Source organism: Sceloporus undulatus, chromosome 5 (assembly GCF_019175285.1).
Source record: "Sceloporus undulatus isolate JIND9_A2432 ecotype Alabama chromosome 5, SceUnd_v1.1, whole genome shotgun sequence".
Lineage (NCBI taxonomy): Eukaryota > Metazoa > Chordata > Lepidosauria > Squamata > Phrynosomatidae > Sceloporus > Sceloporus undulatus.
In genome coordinates, this window is record NC_056526.1 from 156,391,496 (window position 1) to 156,408,117 (window position 16,622).

General features: G+C 40.4%; 1 protein-coding gene across 1 annotated transcript in view; it reads right to left on the reverse strand.

The window, feature by feature from the left end:
• JADE1 (jade family PHD finger 1) overlaps positions 1-16,622 on the reverse strand; it is an 84,378-nt gene that overhangs the window by 62,769 nt on the left and 4,987 nt on the right. Inside the window, 1 exon segment of the mRNA XM_042469690.1 lies at positions 8,389-8,466. Within this exon segment, the coding sequence (XP_042325624.1) occupies positions 8,389-8,466 (78 nt within the window).

Here is a 16,622-nt window from a genome sequence, read left to right on the forward strand (position 1 = left end):
TCTTCACAACTACATAAATGTCCCCCCCATCCACCTTAAGAGCCAGCAACAAAATCAAGAAAAGGTGGTGTGATTAGTTCTTGGTTAGGACACAAAGATGATGATATTTCCAACCCACTCCTGCCATCATGTAAGGCTGTAACAAGGATGTGCAAAAGGGTTCTTGCTTCTGATTGTTGCAGTTTCAATGGCCGACAGGAAGTGATTGCAAACATCCTCATGCCCTGATTGCCAGCTGAACAGATGTCCTTCACTCAACACAACTGCTGGCCATTAAGAGGAACAGGAGAGGGGAGGTCAGATCAGGAGACATTAGCTACATACAGTACATGTAACTAAGCAGCTGACGTAGAATATTGGCAAAGATGTGCAAGCTAAGCCCTAGAATCATATCACAGCGGTTCTTAAAAGGCAGAAAAGGAAAAGATTAATATCACACCACTTGTATACATTTTTATTTCTTATTTCAGACCTTTTTGTCAAATATACAACGCTGCTAAGGCTGCAATGTGAAGTGCATGGCCAGAAGAGGTCATAATACTTTCTCTTCACGCTAAAATTCATCCTGTACTGCCCCTGTTATGGCATGCAGAACAGAGCAGATATGCCAGTTTAATCACAGAATACTCTGAAAGTAAAGTTACAGAGTGCTGCCAATAGACATACCATCCAGGTCTTCTTGGGAAGGAGATCTCTGAACACTATCCTGTAGATGCAATGACTGTCTTTCTTTGCTTCCACACTCGACCATTGCATTCTACCTGTCATCCCTACGCTTTCACTGTCCAAAGATCTGTGATATATGATGCAGCCAGCTGGACTCTAATTATACAGTGCCTAAGAAAGCTGAGTCAGCCATGTGTGTTCATCTCTGTGTTCCAGAGGCTGATCAGGGCTTCTAGCAGAGCACTAAATGCATTAGCAGAAAACCATCAAAATCCAACAGTCTTTAAGATGGACCTATCTAAATGGTCTTCTTCAAGAGGTTAGGCATCAGTGGAAATCTTAATCTTTACCTATTAAGGACCTGGCCATGACAAGGAAACTGGGTTACACTGCCAGGTTCTGTTTTATTTCCATGGTATTTGGTATTCTGGTTGCCCTATAATTTGTTTAGCAAAACTCCTGATGTCAACAGTCTTGTTTCTTCCTACTGACCTAAATGTAACTCTTACAGCATAACATTGTCCCAGTACCATGTCAATTTTTTTCTGGATCTATGTCTTCAGAGATGTTGCTGGACTATAACTCCCATTGCCTTTGATTATTGGCCATGCTGGCTAGGGAATGATGGAAGGTGGCAGTCCAACATATGGAGCGATACATGTTTTCCATCCATTATTCTTACCAACACTTACAAACACTTTCAGGAAATTACATATGTATTTCTTTCTACCAAGTCTCAACAAATTTCCCACCCTTCCCTTTAAGAGAATACAGTGGACCTTGTTATACGCTGGTGTTTGGTTCCAAGATCACCTGTGAATAACAAAATCCGTGTATGCTCAAGTCCCATTAAATATAATGACATAGCAAATAGTGTCCCTTATTTAAAAAAAATGGAAAATCAAGATTTGATACAGTGCGCCTGCGTTATACGCGGGCGCGCTTTATGCGGTCTTGAGCGTATGCACTCAAGCCCAGGGCACACGCAGGGCACAAGGGGCGGCGCATCCCATTCAAATGAGTGGGCACGCGTGCCCGTGGTGCCCTGTGCGCCACTGCACACGAGCCCCATTGGAAGAATTTGCCTTACGTGGCAAGGTCCAGAACGGATCCCCCGCGTAAGGCAAGGGCGGACTGTATTTGAAATTTATACTTTTTTTGAACATTTTCAAGCCGCATATGCTTGAATTCATGTATAAAAAAATCTGTGTATAAGAAGGGCCGACTGTATTTAATAAACTACATATTAGCAGAAAAGGGGGGGGGAGGCCTGTGGAATTTCTATTGGCATTTAACATGCAAACAGAGTTACGATTATCAGTTCAGACAGATACTAAAACATATGATCACAGAAAATTACAGAAAATCCAACCTCAGAATGCACTATTAAAAGTGAGGAACAAACTCTCATTAAAGCCAATGGGGATCTGCCAATTAGTTCAGTGCAAGCATTATTACTCTGTAAAGCTGCAGTACCACAAAGTTCAGAGTAGCTTGAGGGAATCAAACATGATACGACTCAATAGAAGGAAGGGCAGAGAAAGTGTTACTAGGAAAGCTTATTCTTCCTTAGCATTTATCAAAACAGGCTGAAAGGGGCGTGATGGCGGTGATACTAGGGTTCTTGACTGCACAGCAACTGCACAGTCTGTAACCCTAGTATGTAATGGTGGCGGCCTGTTGGCAGCGGCCTGTCTGCATGGCCACCGTCATTTTGATGTAACAGACGCATAGCGTCTACGTGTTGCATCACATCCTTTACATCAGTAGTGCACCATTGTCGCACTCGCGACGTAACCCGGTTTCTTTTAACTCCAGAGGAACGTCTAGCGGTTGCGGCATCCCTCTGGTGTTAAAACGGGAGCCTGCAGACTGCTGTTTTTGGGCAGTCTGTGCCGGGCCTGCATTTTCCTCCAAATTACATGATACCTTTTTCTTATTATTATTCCATTCCTTCTCTACCTCTTCTTCACCTTTTTTTTCTAGACATAAGATTGAAAAGATATGGGGGGAGCAAATCAGTGCAATAAACAGGTTCTTCCTAGAATAGTATGTAGCTACAAGAATGACTAACAGAATAGAAACAGTTAAGCTGTTCTTAACTGATCTAAATGGCACTCCCATTCCTAGCCTTTCATTCAGCAGTCATTGTCATTGATTATCATGAACATAAGAACATATGCAAAGGAAATCAGAAAAAGGAGATGTGAAAACCCATTGTTATCAAAAGAACAAATGGCAGAGCAAGGCATCTAGAAATGTTGTTTGCAGAATTATGATCACCTCAAGGAACAAGAATGACAGCTTTTGACTTTTAATGCCCAAGAACATTTAATCAGGGCTGGGGAGTAGTGGTGATTTGGGGGTTACTCTTTGTCCTACTCCTTTGTCCTAAGGTATTTTTTCTTAATGTTACTCCTAATCCTACTCCTCAATAAAAAATAAAAATAAAAATGGTGTTTGCATGTACAATATAATAATAGGAATTTGTTGTTGTTAGCTGCCCTCTAGTTGGTTCCGACTTATGGAGACCCTGTGGATGAGACATCTCAAAGAATCCCTATCCTCCACTGCCCTGCCCAGATCCTGCACGACCTTGCCCACAACCTCCCTGATTGAGTCTATCCATCTGGTTTGTGGTCTTCCTCTCTTCTACCTTCTACCTTTCCTAGCATTATTTTTTTTTCTAGTACAGTAATCCATGCCTTCTCATTATGTGGCCAAAGTATGATAGTCTCAACTTGATCACCTTAGCTTCCAAGGAAAACCCTGGTCTGATCCATTCAAGAACCCATTTGTTTGTCTTCTTGGCTGTCCATGGTATCCTAAGTACTCTTCTCCAGCACCACATTTCAAATGAGTTAATTTTCTTTCTGTCTGCTTCATTCACTGTCCAGCTCTCACATCCACACATAGTAATTGGGAATATAATAGCCTGAATGATTCTGACTTTAGTGCTCAGTTGTATGTCTTTGCTATTCAGTATCTTTTCCAGTTCTTTCATAGCTGGCCTTCCCATTCCTAGTCTTCTTCTTATTTCTTCACTGCAGACTCCATTCTGGTCAATGTTTGATCCTAGATATGGGAATTATTTAACTATTTCAATTTCCTCATTGTCTAGACTGAATTTGTGTATTTCCTCTGTGGTCATTATTTTTGTTTTCTTTATGTTCAGCATCAGACTGTTCCAATTCTTGAATGTCTTCTGCTAATATTATGGTGTTGTCTGCATATCTTAGGTTGTTAATGTTGCTTCCTCCTATCTCCACTCCTCCTTTTTCTGATTCTAATTCTGCTTTTCTTATGATGTTTTCAACATATATGTTAAGCATGTAAGGTGATAGGATGACCTTGCCTGATCCTTTTTCCTATTGGGAACCATTCCGTTTCCCTGAATTCTGTTCTGACGGTGGCCTCTTGTTCTTGGTAGATATTCCTCATCAGGACTATCAGATGTAGCACTCCCACGTCTTTGAGTGCATTTCGTAATAGGAATAAAGAGTAACAAATATATTTTGTTACTCCTTATTCCTACTCCTGTAAAAAACATCTTACTCCTTTATTCCTCATTCCTCCTCCCCAGCCCTGCATTCAATGCAATAAAATCATCAGGTTGTTCTTGGATAGATAAGAGTTTACAGAGTATGGAAAATTCTGTCTTTGGACTATTGCCCCAACTGTCTCTCAGCCAGCATGGTCAACAGCCATAATGGCTGGGAAATTAAGAGAGCTACAGTTGGCCCCTGGTATCCGTTGGGATTTGGTTCCAGGACCCTCCATGGATATCAAGATCCATGGATGTTCAAGTCATGGCTTCTAGCAGTGGATAGTAAAACGGTGTCTCTGATATAAAATGGCAAAATCAAAGTTTGCTTTTCGGAATGTATATATATTTTTAATATTTTCAAGCTGTGAATACTTGAATCCATATATAAAAAAATCCTTGGATATAGAGAGCCAACTGTATAATCCAAAAATTAACTCTTCCATACAGTAAACAAAAATCATGGGCAAAGGAAGGTTGCTTTGATTGTTTTCTGAACACAAACAGAACTTACTTTCTTCCTTTTTTCTGAAAAAAAAAATCCATAAAAAAATTCTCAGATGACAGAGACGAATCTTGAACTCACACAGTTTATTCAAAAGGTGAGGCTAGTCTGGATACTTTCCAGCAGCACAGAGCCAAAAATCCAAAATGCAAGCTTGTATAGCTTTCTTTACCAGTAAAAATGTCACAAACAAGCAGACCTGTGTAACTTATTTCTTTCACAGGATCTGTTCATTTAAACTACAGATTCTTTGAAAAAGGCATCTCATAGGGTGTATCCATACTGGAAAATTAACGAAGTTTGACACCACTTTAACTGCCCTGACTCCAGCTGACAGAATCCTGGAATTTGTAGTCTGGTGAGGTATTCAGCCTAGTCTGTGACAGCATTGATGCTTCACTAAACTACAAATCCTAAGATTTTGTAGGCTGGAGTCAGGGTAGTTAAAGTGGTGTCAAACTGCTTTAATTCTGCAGTGTGGATACACCCACAGTGAACTAGCATTAAAGGGGGAAATTAACACACAACTCAAATAATTCAGTAAACACTATCTTGGTGTTTTCAATTGTAGTTTGGTTAAAAGAGGATGATAGCTCAGACTTACACTAACTGCAACTGAAAAATCTGCCAAACATTAAAACAACCCTTCAGTGACTCAACCCATGTTACCATTATGGTGCTGAACAAAAACCATACCCAATTAAGATTTTTCTTTGGTTTCAACTATCAGACTCTGAAGGCATTGCACTTAGACAGCACCCTCCTCCCCAGCAGATGTACATTCATTTATGTTAAATCAGATGCAATGCCTCTCAGCCAAATAATATAGAGAATAAGTAATTTACTTGTCTAGACATGGAAAACTTTTTTAGAATGCTACCATTACCACTGATTCACAACATACATGCTTCCCTACCACCAGCACTTTGTTTTTAAAGAACTCAGCACCACATTTTATGAGTTCCGAAACAAGTTGTACGAAGATGATGTTAACTGCACAGATTTTTTTTAAAAAAGTAGAACCTATTCAGTTAGAACCAAACTTGGAATGCTGGTTGAGCAATTGATATTTTATTACATAAGGGGAAATAGAAATTGGGGGGGGGGTTGAAAACTTGCCAAGGTTGTTGCTGTGGCAAGAATATGACAAAATAATCCCATCAGACCAGGTATTTCCTGCAGATTTCTGAAGGTTGAACTTACCATTGCCATCACTTTTGCACAATCCAAGTGGGAGAAGAGCTGTAACTGATCAGTGGGATATTTCTTCTCTATGTGCAGCTACTGTCAGTTTTACTGCTTAGTCCCTCTCCTTTCATCTGCCTCTCTGATCAAATTTTACTAGGCTAGGCTTCAGGATTGTCCTGTCAATTCATACAATCTATGTAAATTGTCTTGACCAGTTAGCCCTCATCTCCCTCTCAGAGAAGAAAGTTCTTAATTCTGATCCTGCCTCTAGGCACCCAAGCAGTGACCTGATTGTCCAAGCCATTAGAAAAGCTGTGCAGAACTGCAAAAATGATGATGATGCAGTCCTGTGATTACTTCAACATATGCCCAGCTCACAACGCAACCTCTATTATTACAAATAACCTTAAAGTGGCACGAGCTGAAACTGAACATTCCTATAATCACTGCAACACAAACAAGATACCAAACTCTTAGGCTGAGATCCTTTTTACACTGATATCTTATAAAGCTCTGTCAGTGAAGTTACACTGGGGATTCACTTATGCTGGCAGAAGTAAAGTGGCTAGCCAGGTGAAAGCATAAGGGAACCTTCACATAACCACACTGTCAAACAGTGGCCATTTGGTCAGGACAGAATCATATTGCAACTCCATTTGGCTGTGACTGTATGGTTGGGGAGAAAGAACTGTGCAAGCAGATATTGGATACCTTCTTCCACAACATCCAAATAAGGATTTATGCTGGTCTAAACCCTGATTATGCAATCATAAATCACCTAGAGGATTTGAGCCTTAATCTGCCATCTTGATTCTGTGCTTATGTCCTCAAAGTTGGTGCCATGAACGGTTTCCCAAAATGTTAACTGTCAAGTTTTATCAGTGATAATACAAGTTTCTATTTGCTGTAAAAGGACAGTTTAATGCACAAGGTCCTCTGGTTTCTTGAAGAGAAAGCAAAATTAGCCTCCAAGGACAGAGTCAAAGAACCCATTTAACCTAGTGATAAGCTTACATCAATCAAAACTTATGGCAACTGTGATTGCTCACACATTCTTGCAACGATTCTTGCGTTATTGCTGGGGGGGGGGGGGGGTGTTCAAGGTAAACACCTATCTAGGAAGCAAGTCAAACAGAACCTTAAAATGACCTATATTCAACAGTTACAGTGAAATAAATGCAGTTATACAACTCTACTTTAAGGGTACATTCAAAGAATGATAGAAAAAGTGAACATTTGAATCAAGTGTCATGTAATTCTGCAAAAGCAGCAGTGTTATACTAGATGTTGAACACAGATACAAAGAAACACATCCCTGTCTCTAGGATCAATCTATGCTTTTCTTTTGTAAATGCAACAATTCAAATACCCAAAACAATCTGTTGTATTAATTTTTCATGTGATAGTAAACAGCATCTCAGTATAAACACAATCCCATCTTGGGCATGTAATATGGCACCATAAATAAATGAGTTCCAATTAATGAAGGCTGGAATTCAAAATCACAGTTACAAATGTGAAACCTAGAGTTACATTCTCATAACTGATTTATATTCACAATCCTTGTATATTCAATAATGTAGGGCATACAGTGGATAGTTACCAGGCAGTAGTGTCTGCAAGCAACAAGATCTGTTCTCCTATCAATCAGGATGCAGCAAACTATTTTCACCACCACCCCTTGTATGAGCAATTTGTGGTGTCATGAGGAAATGTGAAAAGGATCCTGATTCTGACTGTCACAATGGAAATCACTCACAGAAGGGGGCTGGAAATATCTTCTTCTGTATCTTGATGAACAGGAGAACAGAGCCCCATTGTTTGCATGGGCTGAAGTATTTTTTTATTCTAAAATTCCCATCTTTTCAGGAAAAAGCCACTGTATTTCCAACAAACTTTATGTGATAAGATCATAACTATCAACTTTGTGATGCATCCACAAAAGCTCTCCAAACCTGTTTAGAAAATCACATATTCTACTGAATGTTAATGCTCCACAATAATAGTACAATAATGGGAAGAAAAGGTAATTTCCTCCTTTGCTTTAAGAAGTATACTGTACATATAAAGACAGAAGTATCATAAATCCCATGCAGAAATGATTGCAGAAATCATGAAATTAGCTTGAGAAATAGCTGCAAGTTGAATATATAACAATACCAAAAACTAATACTATATACATTTTCTTGAACACTTCCAGTGTTTGTACCAAACACAAGTTTAATTTTGTTAGTTTCTTTTTCTTCGTTTTTAAGTAGAGATTTATTATTGCATGCTGTGTAATCAGTAGCAAAGCCTTGGGATGCCTTACCGCTGTTCACCTATTGAAATCTGTTTGATTTTAGCAAAGCGTTTTCATATTAACACTCTACCCAGCTGATATGCAAAACACCTTTGTTATTTAAAGTGTCACATTTAAAAATGGTGTTTTCAAGAAACCCGTAACCCTGGAGCGATCCAAGCACAAAAGAAAAAGAGCACTTACTCCCATTGTCATCAGAATCCTCACTGCTGCTGGGAAATCGACCTCGTTTCATGATCTTCCTGGGTAACAGCAGGCAGCCTGTGAAGCAATACAACAGACGTTAACTCCCAACAACAGCCATCATTAGATTTTGTATCAAAGACCATTCCAGCAATGAGTGTCCACAAATGAAAACAAATAGCACCAAGTAGCATAAATACAAAAACACACACATCCTGAAGATGTTTAAGTGTGGATGTTATCACATGGAATGGCCAAAAAAGGAGATGGGAGGCTAGATAATGTCTTTAAAGCCACATTCATCCTAAGGCTGTTGCATCTAGATTTGTTCTCTGAGTTGCCTTTAATATTACTAATTTTAAAGTGATTCCAACAAAACAGCTAAGTTTTCTTATATACAGCCTATTACTAATAATGCTGTCCAGCATTTCTGAAAAGTTTTACAGCTGTAGGAGCCATTCAAACAAGAAAGTTAATAGAGAGAGCAGCAAAAGTGTCCCCAAGCTAATAAGCATATCCCTACTACTTCCTAGGACAGAAAAACAGAGGGGCATTTCAGACCTAATAATAAGAATTACAATATTTTGAACCATTCCTAAATTATACAGGAGCTTTCACAGAATATATTCCGTGTAAGTCTTCAGAGCAGAAAACGTAGCCACCTCATGGCAGAAAGAATCATAAGAGTTGGGAGAGATCACAAGGACCATCCAGTCCAATGTCCTGCCATGCAGGAACACATACTCAAAGCACTCCCGACAGATGGTCATCAAGCCACTGTTTTAACAACTGCCAAAGAAGGCGATTCCACTACTCTTTGAAGCAGTGTATTCTACTATCGAGCAGTTCTCACTCTCAAGAAGCTCTTCCTAATGTTTAGGTGGAATCTATCCCTTTGAGATAACAGGAAGTACTGAAGGATACCAAACCGTTCCTTATTAACAGCACTGCTGCCATAAGGGCAATCCCTGAATCCTACAGTTGTTCTGACTTCATGATTTATAAAATAGTCAAAGCCTATCAAGGCAAAGGACAAAACTGCTTTTGCATAATTACTTGCTATACCTGTTAGGGATTCCAGGTCTAATCTCTTAGGGGCGAAGCAGATGGCCCCGCAGGAGCAGCCTCTGGCCGGGACTACACTGGGACTGTGGCGACAGCATAGCCTGCTTCCAAAGCAGGCCACCACCACAGTCCCAAGTCAGTGCCACCAGGAACCAGATTATTTCCACTCCTTTTTTATATAGTCTAAAGGATCCAATTGTGGTGCTAGAGCAGCTTCCAGCCGCTTTGGGGGTGTGCATCATCTGAACATCCCACCCCTCCCACCCCCAAAGCAGCCGTGTGTTTTGGGGCCTTAGTGATGTAGGCAGTAAAGTTTTCAGAGAGGAATTCCCAGCGTTGTGCCAATTTAGGGGAAATGCAATATACTATATAAAAATAATATTTTATTTATCTACTTTATTTGTACATAAAAGGCACAGGGCTCTTTTCAAGAAATACAGTTCAGTGTCCTATCCACAAACAGTATTGTTAGCACGATTGTATAGAAGTCTGTATTTGTTGCCCAGAGTCAAAATAGGTCTCTGTTGGCTCCAGGTCTGGCTATGGAACAGAGACATCTTTGGTCACCTTGCTAATGATCTACGCAGGGAACTAGACAGGGGGAATGTGTCCCTATTGGTTCTGCTGGATCTCTCAGCAATTAACAATACTACTGATCATGGAATCCTTCTGGATCATCTTTCTGGGATGGAGCTCAGGGGCATTGTTTCTTGGAGGGACTGAATCAGAATGCAATGTTGAGGGACACCTGTTTGACACCATGGCCTCTATCCTGTGGTGTCCCTCAGGGTTCAATTCTATCTGTTTATTATTTACATAAACCTGCTGGCAAACGTCATCTGGAGTTTTGCGGTTCAGTCTCATTAGTATGCTTTTGATATATAATTCTCTCTCTCTCCTTTCCATTTGATTGCAAGGGACTTGTTTCTGTACTAAACCAGTGTCTGCTGTCAGTAATGAACTGGAAGAAGGTGAACAAATTGAAATTTAATCAAGACAAGAGAGAGGTGCTGCTGGTCAGTTGAAAGGCAGTTCAGGGAATAGGGATTCAGCCTGTGCTGGATGGGGCTATGTTCCCCTTGAAATCTCAAGATTTGCAGCTTGGGTGTGCTTCTGGTCTTAGACTTGGAAGAGAATCTTGTTCGCTGCTGCTCCCAGGCTCTGGAATTTCCTTCCATGGGAGATCAGCTTGGCCTCCTCCTAGTTCTACTACAGCCACCAGGTGAAGATATTTTTATCCAGGCAGACCTTTGAATTTCAATTATGGAGCTGTAGTGTGTGTGTGTGTGTGTGTGTAAAGTGGTGTGTTATACTTTTAATCTTTAACTAGAAAATATGTTATAAGTGTTTCAACTGTTTTTAATCATGCTTTTAAAATAACATTGTTTAATTCCTTTTAAACTTTCATAAACTACTGTTTTGGCTTAAGCTTTTCTAAATTATTGTAAGGCATCTTGAATCCCATCTTGAGCGAAAAGTGACATATTTTTTTACTGTGGTTTTAATGGTGCAGTAATTTTAACCTTGTCATTTTAACCTTGTTGTGATCCTGCTTCGATCCATTGGAAAAGGCGGGAAGATAGAAATAAAAATTATTATTTATTATTATTATATAAATTCAATAAATAAATAAATAAAAGCATTTAATGTACTGTATATATATTTAGTTACCAATGAGTTTTTAAAATGTAGTTAAGCAACAATCATTAGCTTAGCAGCCTCACTTTATAAATGCTCCATTACATATCCAAATCATGACTTCTCATTTTCTTTAAAAATCAGTTAAAAGATAATAGAACCAGACTGTGATACGTCTCACACTGGGCTTTCATATAAGATGAAATATAAGGTAAGATGAAAAATATCCACTAAATCTGTTCAATTTGTACTGACAGGAACACTCAACATAGCTACATGAATTAGTCTTTTGAAATGAAAAAAATATTTTTATGTATTAAAAATTCTCAGTCTTAACAGGTCCCTCTGGCAGAACTGATGCCTCAAATACAAATTCTCAGATAAAAGTAAAAATAGCCAGTGAGTATCCAAAAGCTCAAAGACCATTCAAGGAGGGTAGCTAGAAAAGCAGAAACAACAAGATATAACAAGTGAAGCAAAGCATGTTCAGCACGAATTAAAGTGACAAGTATTCTAGGACATGCATCAAATCTCATGAGGCTTAGTTTGCCATGTTTCAGTTTCCAGTGACAATGAGAACTGGCCAAGCCATTAGCAGCAAAATCCCAAGGCACACTGTCCAGGTGCAGTTGTAAGAAACAGATGCCAAGCTGATTTGCCTCTAGGTTGGTGTGCAGAGACTGAACTAGTTAGATTCTCATGCAAGAAGCACCTTCTAATATGTTGCTCCAGTGGTTGTACAAAACAGGCACAGAGGCAAGAAGAATATGCTTGGCTGTAATGAAGCAGCTGAGAAATCGAAATAGGAAAATAATAGAAAAGCAGGACTGATAAAACACAAAAGCCCTATCTAGTCATGTTTTAAATATATCAACTCAACATATGAGGTGCAGCATGCTAGTCTCAGCCCGCTCTGTCTTCAGGCATGGAAGGAGAGGGGCCTAAAGCAGAGAAACTCTGCTATTCAGTGAGGCTTATCATGGGACCTTTCATACTCAACAATTATCATGCTTCTATGTTAATGGCCATGGTTCCATCCTATGGAATTGTGGCACTAGTAGTTTTGGAAGAGCTATCTAGAATTCTCAGCCACAGAGCTCAAGTGCCTTACCAAACTACAAATCACACAATTCCATAAGATGCAGGCATAAAAATAAAAGTGGAATCATAGTGCTGTAACTGTGTCGTGTCAAAGGACCCCTACTGAGCTGGTACTATGTAAAAGTCCTAGTGAGCTGGAACTTCCATGGACACCAGAGGTTCACCTGAACTTGTCCTGTTCCATGTGTAAGGAAACAGAGAAGGCAGGGCTAGCTAGCTCTTCTTCCTCATTTGTTGAGTAAGGGGCTGTACAAACTGTACAAACTGTGCAAAGAGCCAGATTGGGGCTGCAGCAACCGCATGCCATGGCCCCAAACTCACCTTTCTACTGAGCAAAAAGGAGCTGCAAAAGTGGCTCCTTTCCATGCTCCAGAAAGGACGCCACAGCCGCAGTGCCATGAGTTTTCCGCGCTCCTTTGGTGTTGCATCATGTAGACGCAACGCCAAAGGAGTGTTGTGGTGCCGTGCAACATGTGGTGCAGCATGCGGTGCCATGTTGGCCTGGGGACAGAGTTGGGGTGTGCATCGTGTAGACACCATGCCCCAACTCTGCCACCAGGCAGGCCAAAGATGCCAGTCTGTACAGCCCCGAAGTACTCTTGAATAACAACTGAATAGGGCTTTACACACACAAACAGTGTCAACCACAAAGAAGATTAAGGTAAAAAAAAAATAGCACTGAACACTAGTCACTTATTATTTGCTGCTCTTGTTTTAAAATTTCTTCCAATAAAGAATTAGAACATCAAGGGAAAAGATTTAAACCTAGAGTTCTGCCTGGTATGCTAGTTCTACATGGCAGGAACTTTTAGGTGAAGAGTACTTATGGTCACTTTAGGCAGCAGATGACAGGAGAGACCTGTGCCATGCAATTTTCCTAGCTCTTCCTAAGCTAGCCTCAGTGTGCAGTGGAAGAAACTACCCTACTGCCAACACTGAAGAAAGATTCAATTGCCAGCCCCATTTTTCTGCTTGGAACAGAAATGGATTCTATCTTGTTCTTTGCCTCTGGCTGCAAAATATCGTAGATCAACTCTGAATATTCAAATTCAGATACCCAGCAATATGAATGGGCACAGTCCTAGGGCTACACTACATGATATTTCTGAATCTGCCACTCAGCTCTTACAGAGCACTTTAAAGGTGTCAAACACTGCAAAAATGCTGATGGCACAATCCTGGCACAATCTAAATGCTGATGGCACACTCCTTAAGAATGTGGGAAGCTTTTTGTTGAAACGTCAGACACGCAAGTTGTCAAACCATTCTTAGCTTCGATATAAAGATTAGATAATTTACAAACAGAGAAAATGATTGCACAATAGCATTCATAGTAACAACTCTAAATTGTTGCAACAGTGAACTGTTACATTTGGCAGGCTCAAAATCTCATTGGAGGAGGCAAATAAAAATACTATTTTGATACTTCCCCATGAGAGTTCCACCTGTTCCAAGATGGTCAAACAAGAATTTGAAAACACATCTGCTCTATATCAAGGGTTGCAAACTGTGGAGTAAGATCCACTAAAGTACTGCTGATGGCACTCTGTATTATCTAGTGCTTGCACCACTGTACTAGTCACTCTACAGTATTACACACAAGCAGTGGTGGATGGTCAGGCCATACACATCTGGTCAGCTTGAAAGTGGCAGGTACGATTGGTGGGTATTCAATTCGGTTTTTCAAAAGTAGCTTCAAGCCACTTTTTCCTGCCCATCCGTATTGAAGGGATGTCATATTGAGGAGGGAGCCAGCTTGTTTTCTGCTGCTCCAGAGATTAGGACCCGGAACAACTGATGCAAGCAACAGCAAAAGAGATTCCACCTCAACATTAGGAAGAACTTCCTGACAGTAAGGGCTGTCCGACAGTGGAGCACACTCCCTCTGAGTGTAATGGAATCTCCCTCCTTGGAGGTCTTTAAACAGAGGCTGGATGGCCATCTGCCGGGGATGCTTTGACTGAGAGTTCCTGCATGGCAGGGGGTTGGACTGGATGGACCTTGTGGTCTCTTCCAGCTCTATTATTCTATGATTCTATGAAATAGTAGGGCATCTGTCTTTTTTTTTCAGTAATAAGTAAATGTCGGTTAAGAACAAGCTAGTTAAACTTTTTATCCTAAGAATCAGGCAACAAGGATTTTAAAGAGTGAAACTAGGCCACACAAATCTATTAAAATTCTGTGAATGTCAATAGGTAATGGACAAAAGAATGAACCAGGTATGGCTATGTGTTTCAACTCTGAGGAAACTGCTGAAACTACAGAAAAACAGTTCCAGTCCCATGACTTTAGAATCAAATGGTTGTCTTAAGACATTCCCCAACTGTCTCTGAAGTTGAGTTCTGAAACAAACATAATGATAAGGGATAAATCAACAAGTGCATTTTAAGTTCAGTATGACACTCATGGCCACAATGTCACAGTGAAAATAAACAATATGGCACAAACCTTTTCAGATAATCATTAACAATACAGGAAATAATGTGTCAAGCAAAGCAGCAAAGTTTGCAAACTACAGCATACCTCAGTTTCAAAAGCCTCTCACAAAGAAGCTCCACATTAAAAATTCTTTTTATATCTTCCCAGCCCCCGCTTTTTCCCCCCACCATCCTCTGTCTAGCTGGACAGTTTTCAACATTATTGGCACTGGAAGCATGGTGAAGAAGGGCTGCTGAAACACAGATTTTCAGTGTCAGGTCGCAGCGGTATGTCTGTTGTAAACAATGAAATGAAACTTAAAATGGGAAAAAGTGGGGTTGTACTCTAGCCAATCCCACTGCAGTTTTACATGCTTTCCTACAACAGGCAATGTAAACAGTAGCTCCCTCCAGAATTTCTTACTCAGAATTCTTTAAATGCAAAAGGGGAAGAGCAGGTAAGCATGCCTTACCAGCTTCCCCCAGTATATTTTTTAAAAGAGCATAGATCAAGTTTGGTCACAGAAATGGGAATAATTAGAAAGGTGGATGCTGGTGAAAGAAAGTATTGTTCCTGGATGTATTTCAGAAGATGTTTTCAAGTGGTCTCTAGAAGACTGAAAATTCTTTCGTTTACTTATACCACACTTACTTGATCTGGTTGTTTTGACATGTGCATATTGTTAATTTTGGATAAAAAGTTTGTTGAAACTTATTGAACTGCTCTTCTTTTTTTTGTGAAGTTGGAACTTATTAATGTTTTTTCTGCCTCTGGTACGAACGTTTCAGTTAAAGAAGAAATGACCACTAAAGCATCTACTTTATTTATTCAGGTATACCTGTATACTTTGTTTACAGTAAGAAACCTGAAAAGAAATAAAAGAATGATACAACATGGAACAGAGGCAAAGGGTAATAGTCCAGTGATAAGAGCACTGACAAGCTCCCAGGTTCAACCTCTGGCATCTCCAGCTAAAGCAGCAATGGGGAACATACAGCTCTATGATTGCATTGCCCATAAGTTCTGCCCCTAAGGGAAGTGCCAGTGATATCTGGCTACATATTCTTCACCTATCAGATTAATGATTTAAGAAACAAATTGCAAGGTGCTCTGCCCAAGAACCAAGTATGTTGCTGCCGCCCTGTGTCAACAATATTAGGCTGAAGAAAACTACGTCCTGGAGTATGGCAGCATCTTTTATTATTACAAAGGAGCAACCAAAGTCCAAAATGTATTGGTACAAATGAACCTGTGTTGTGTGTCCCGGGATGAGTGCAGGTTTGAGTAAAAACACAACAAGAATAGGATTGAAGAAAAGACCACAACTATTTACTGATTGCAGCTGTTGATGGGTTGGCACATGCATGGGTACTGAATCTGGGCAATGACCAGCCCATCTGTTGATCAATGAGCCCAAACTTCTGGCCTGTGCCAGAACTGAACAGGAGACAGGAGAAATTTGCTAAAGCCGGTCTCCAAATGATCCCCCTGCCCCCCAAGATGGTGCCAGAAATGTGTTTGCCCCACCTGGGCATAACCATTTCCACCCACCACCACAGTGAGTTCCCTGGAAGGGTTTCCCGTATATCCTAACAGGAAGACACCACGATAGTATCCCAGATTCAGTTTCCATGTCAGCCACCCCATCATTGAGGCAAACAAGGAAATACGCATTTCAACATAGGAGTCAAACGAAGTGCAATATCCAATGACATGCCGACCAAGATATGACAACAAGTGAAATCAGCTAACATAGTTGATAGACAAAGCTCAAAGCCAGACAATAACTCAATCCGCAAAGACAGGAATACAGGGAGGGAGTGTGGGTGACAACACACAATAAACTGGCTGGCTCTGGAAGGGAGAAGCCTTCCTGCCCGACTGGAATGAAAACTTCCTCTAAGCATGCCAGTTACAGCAGGGAGTCACCTCAGCCAATCAGCAGCCACACATGATTTAAACTGATTGGCTGAAGCAAAGAAAGGGGGAAGAAGCATGCTGAGAAGAAGGCT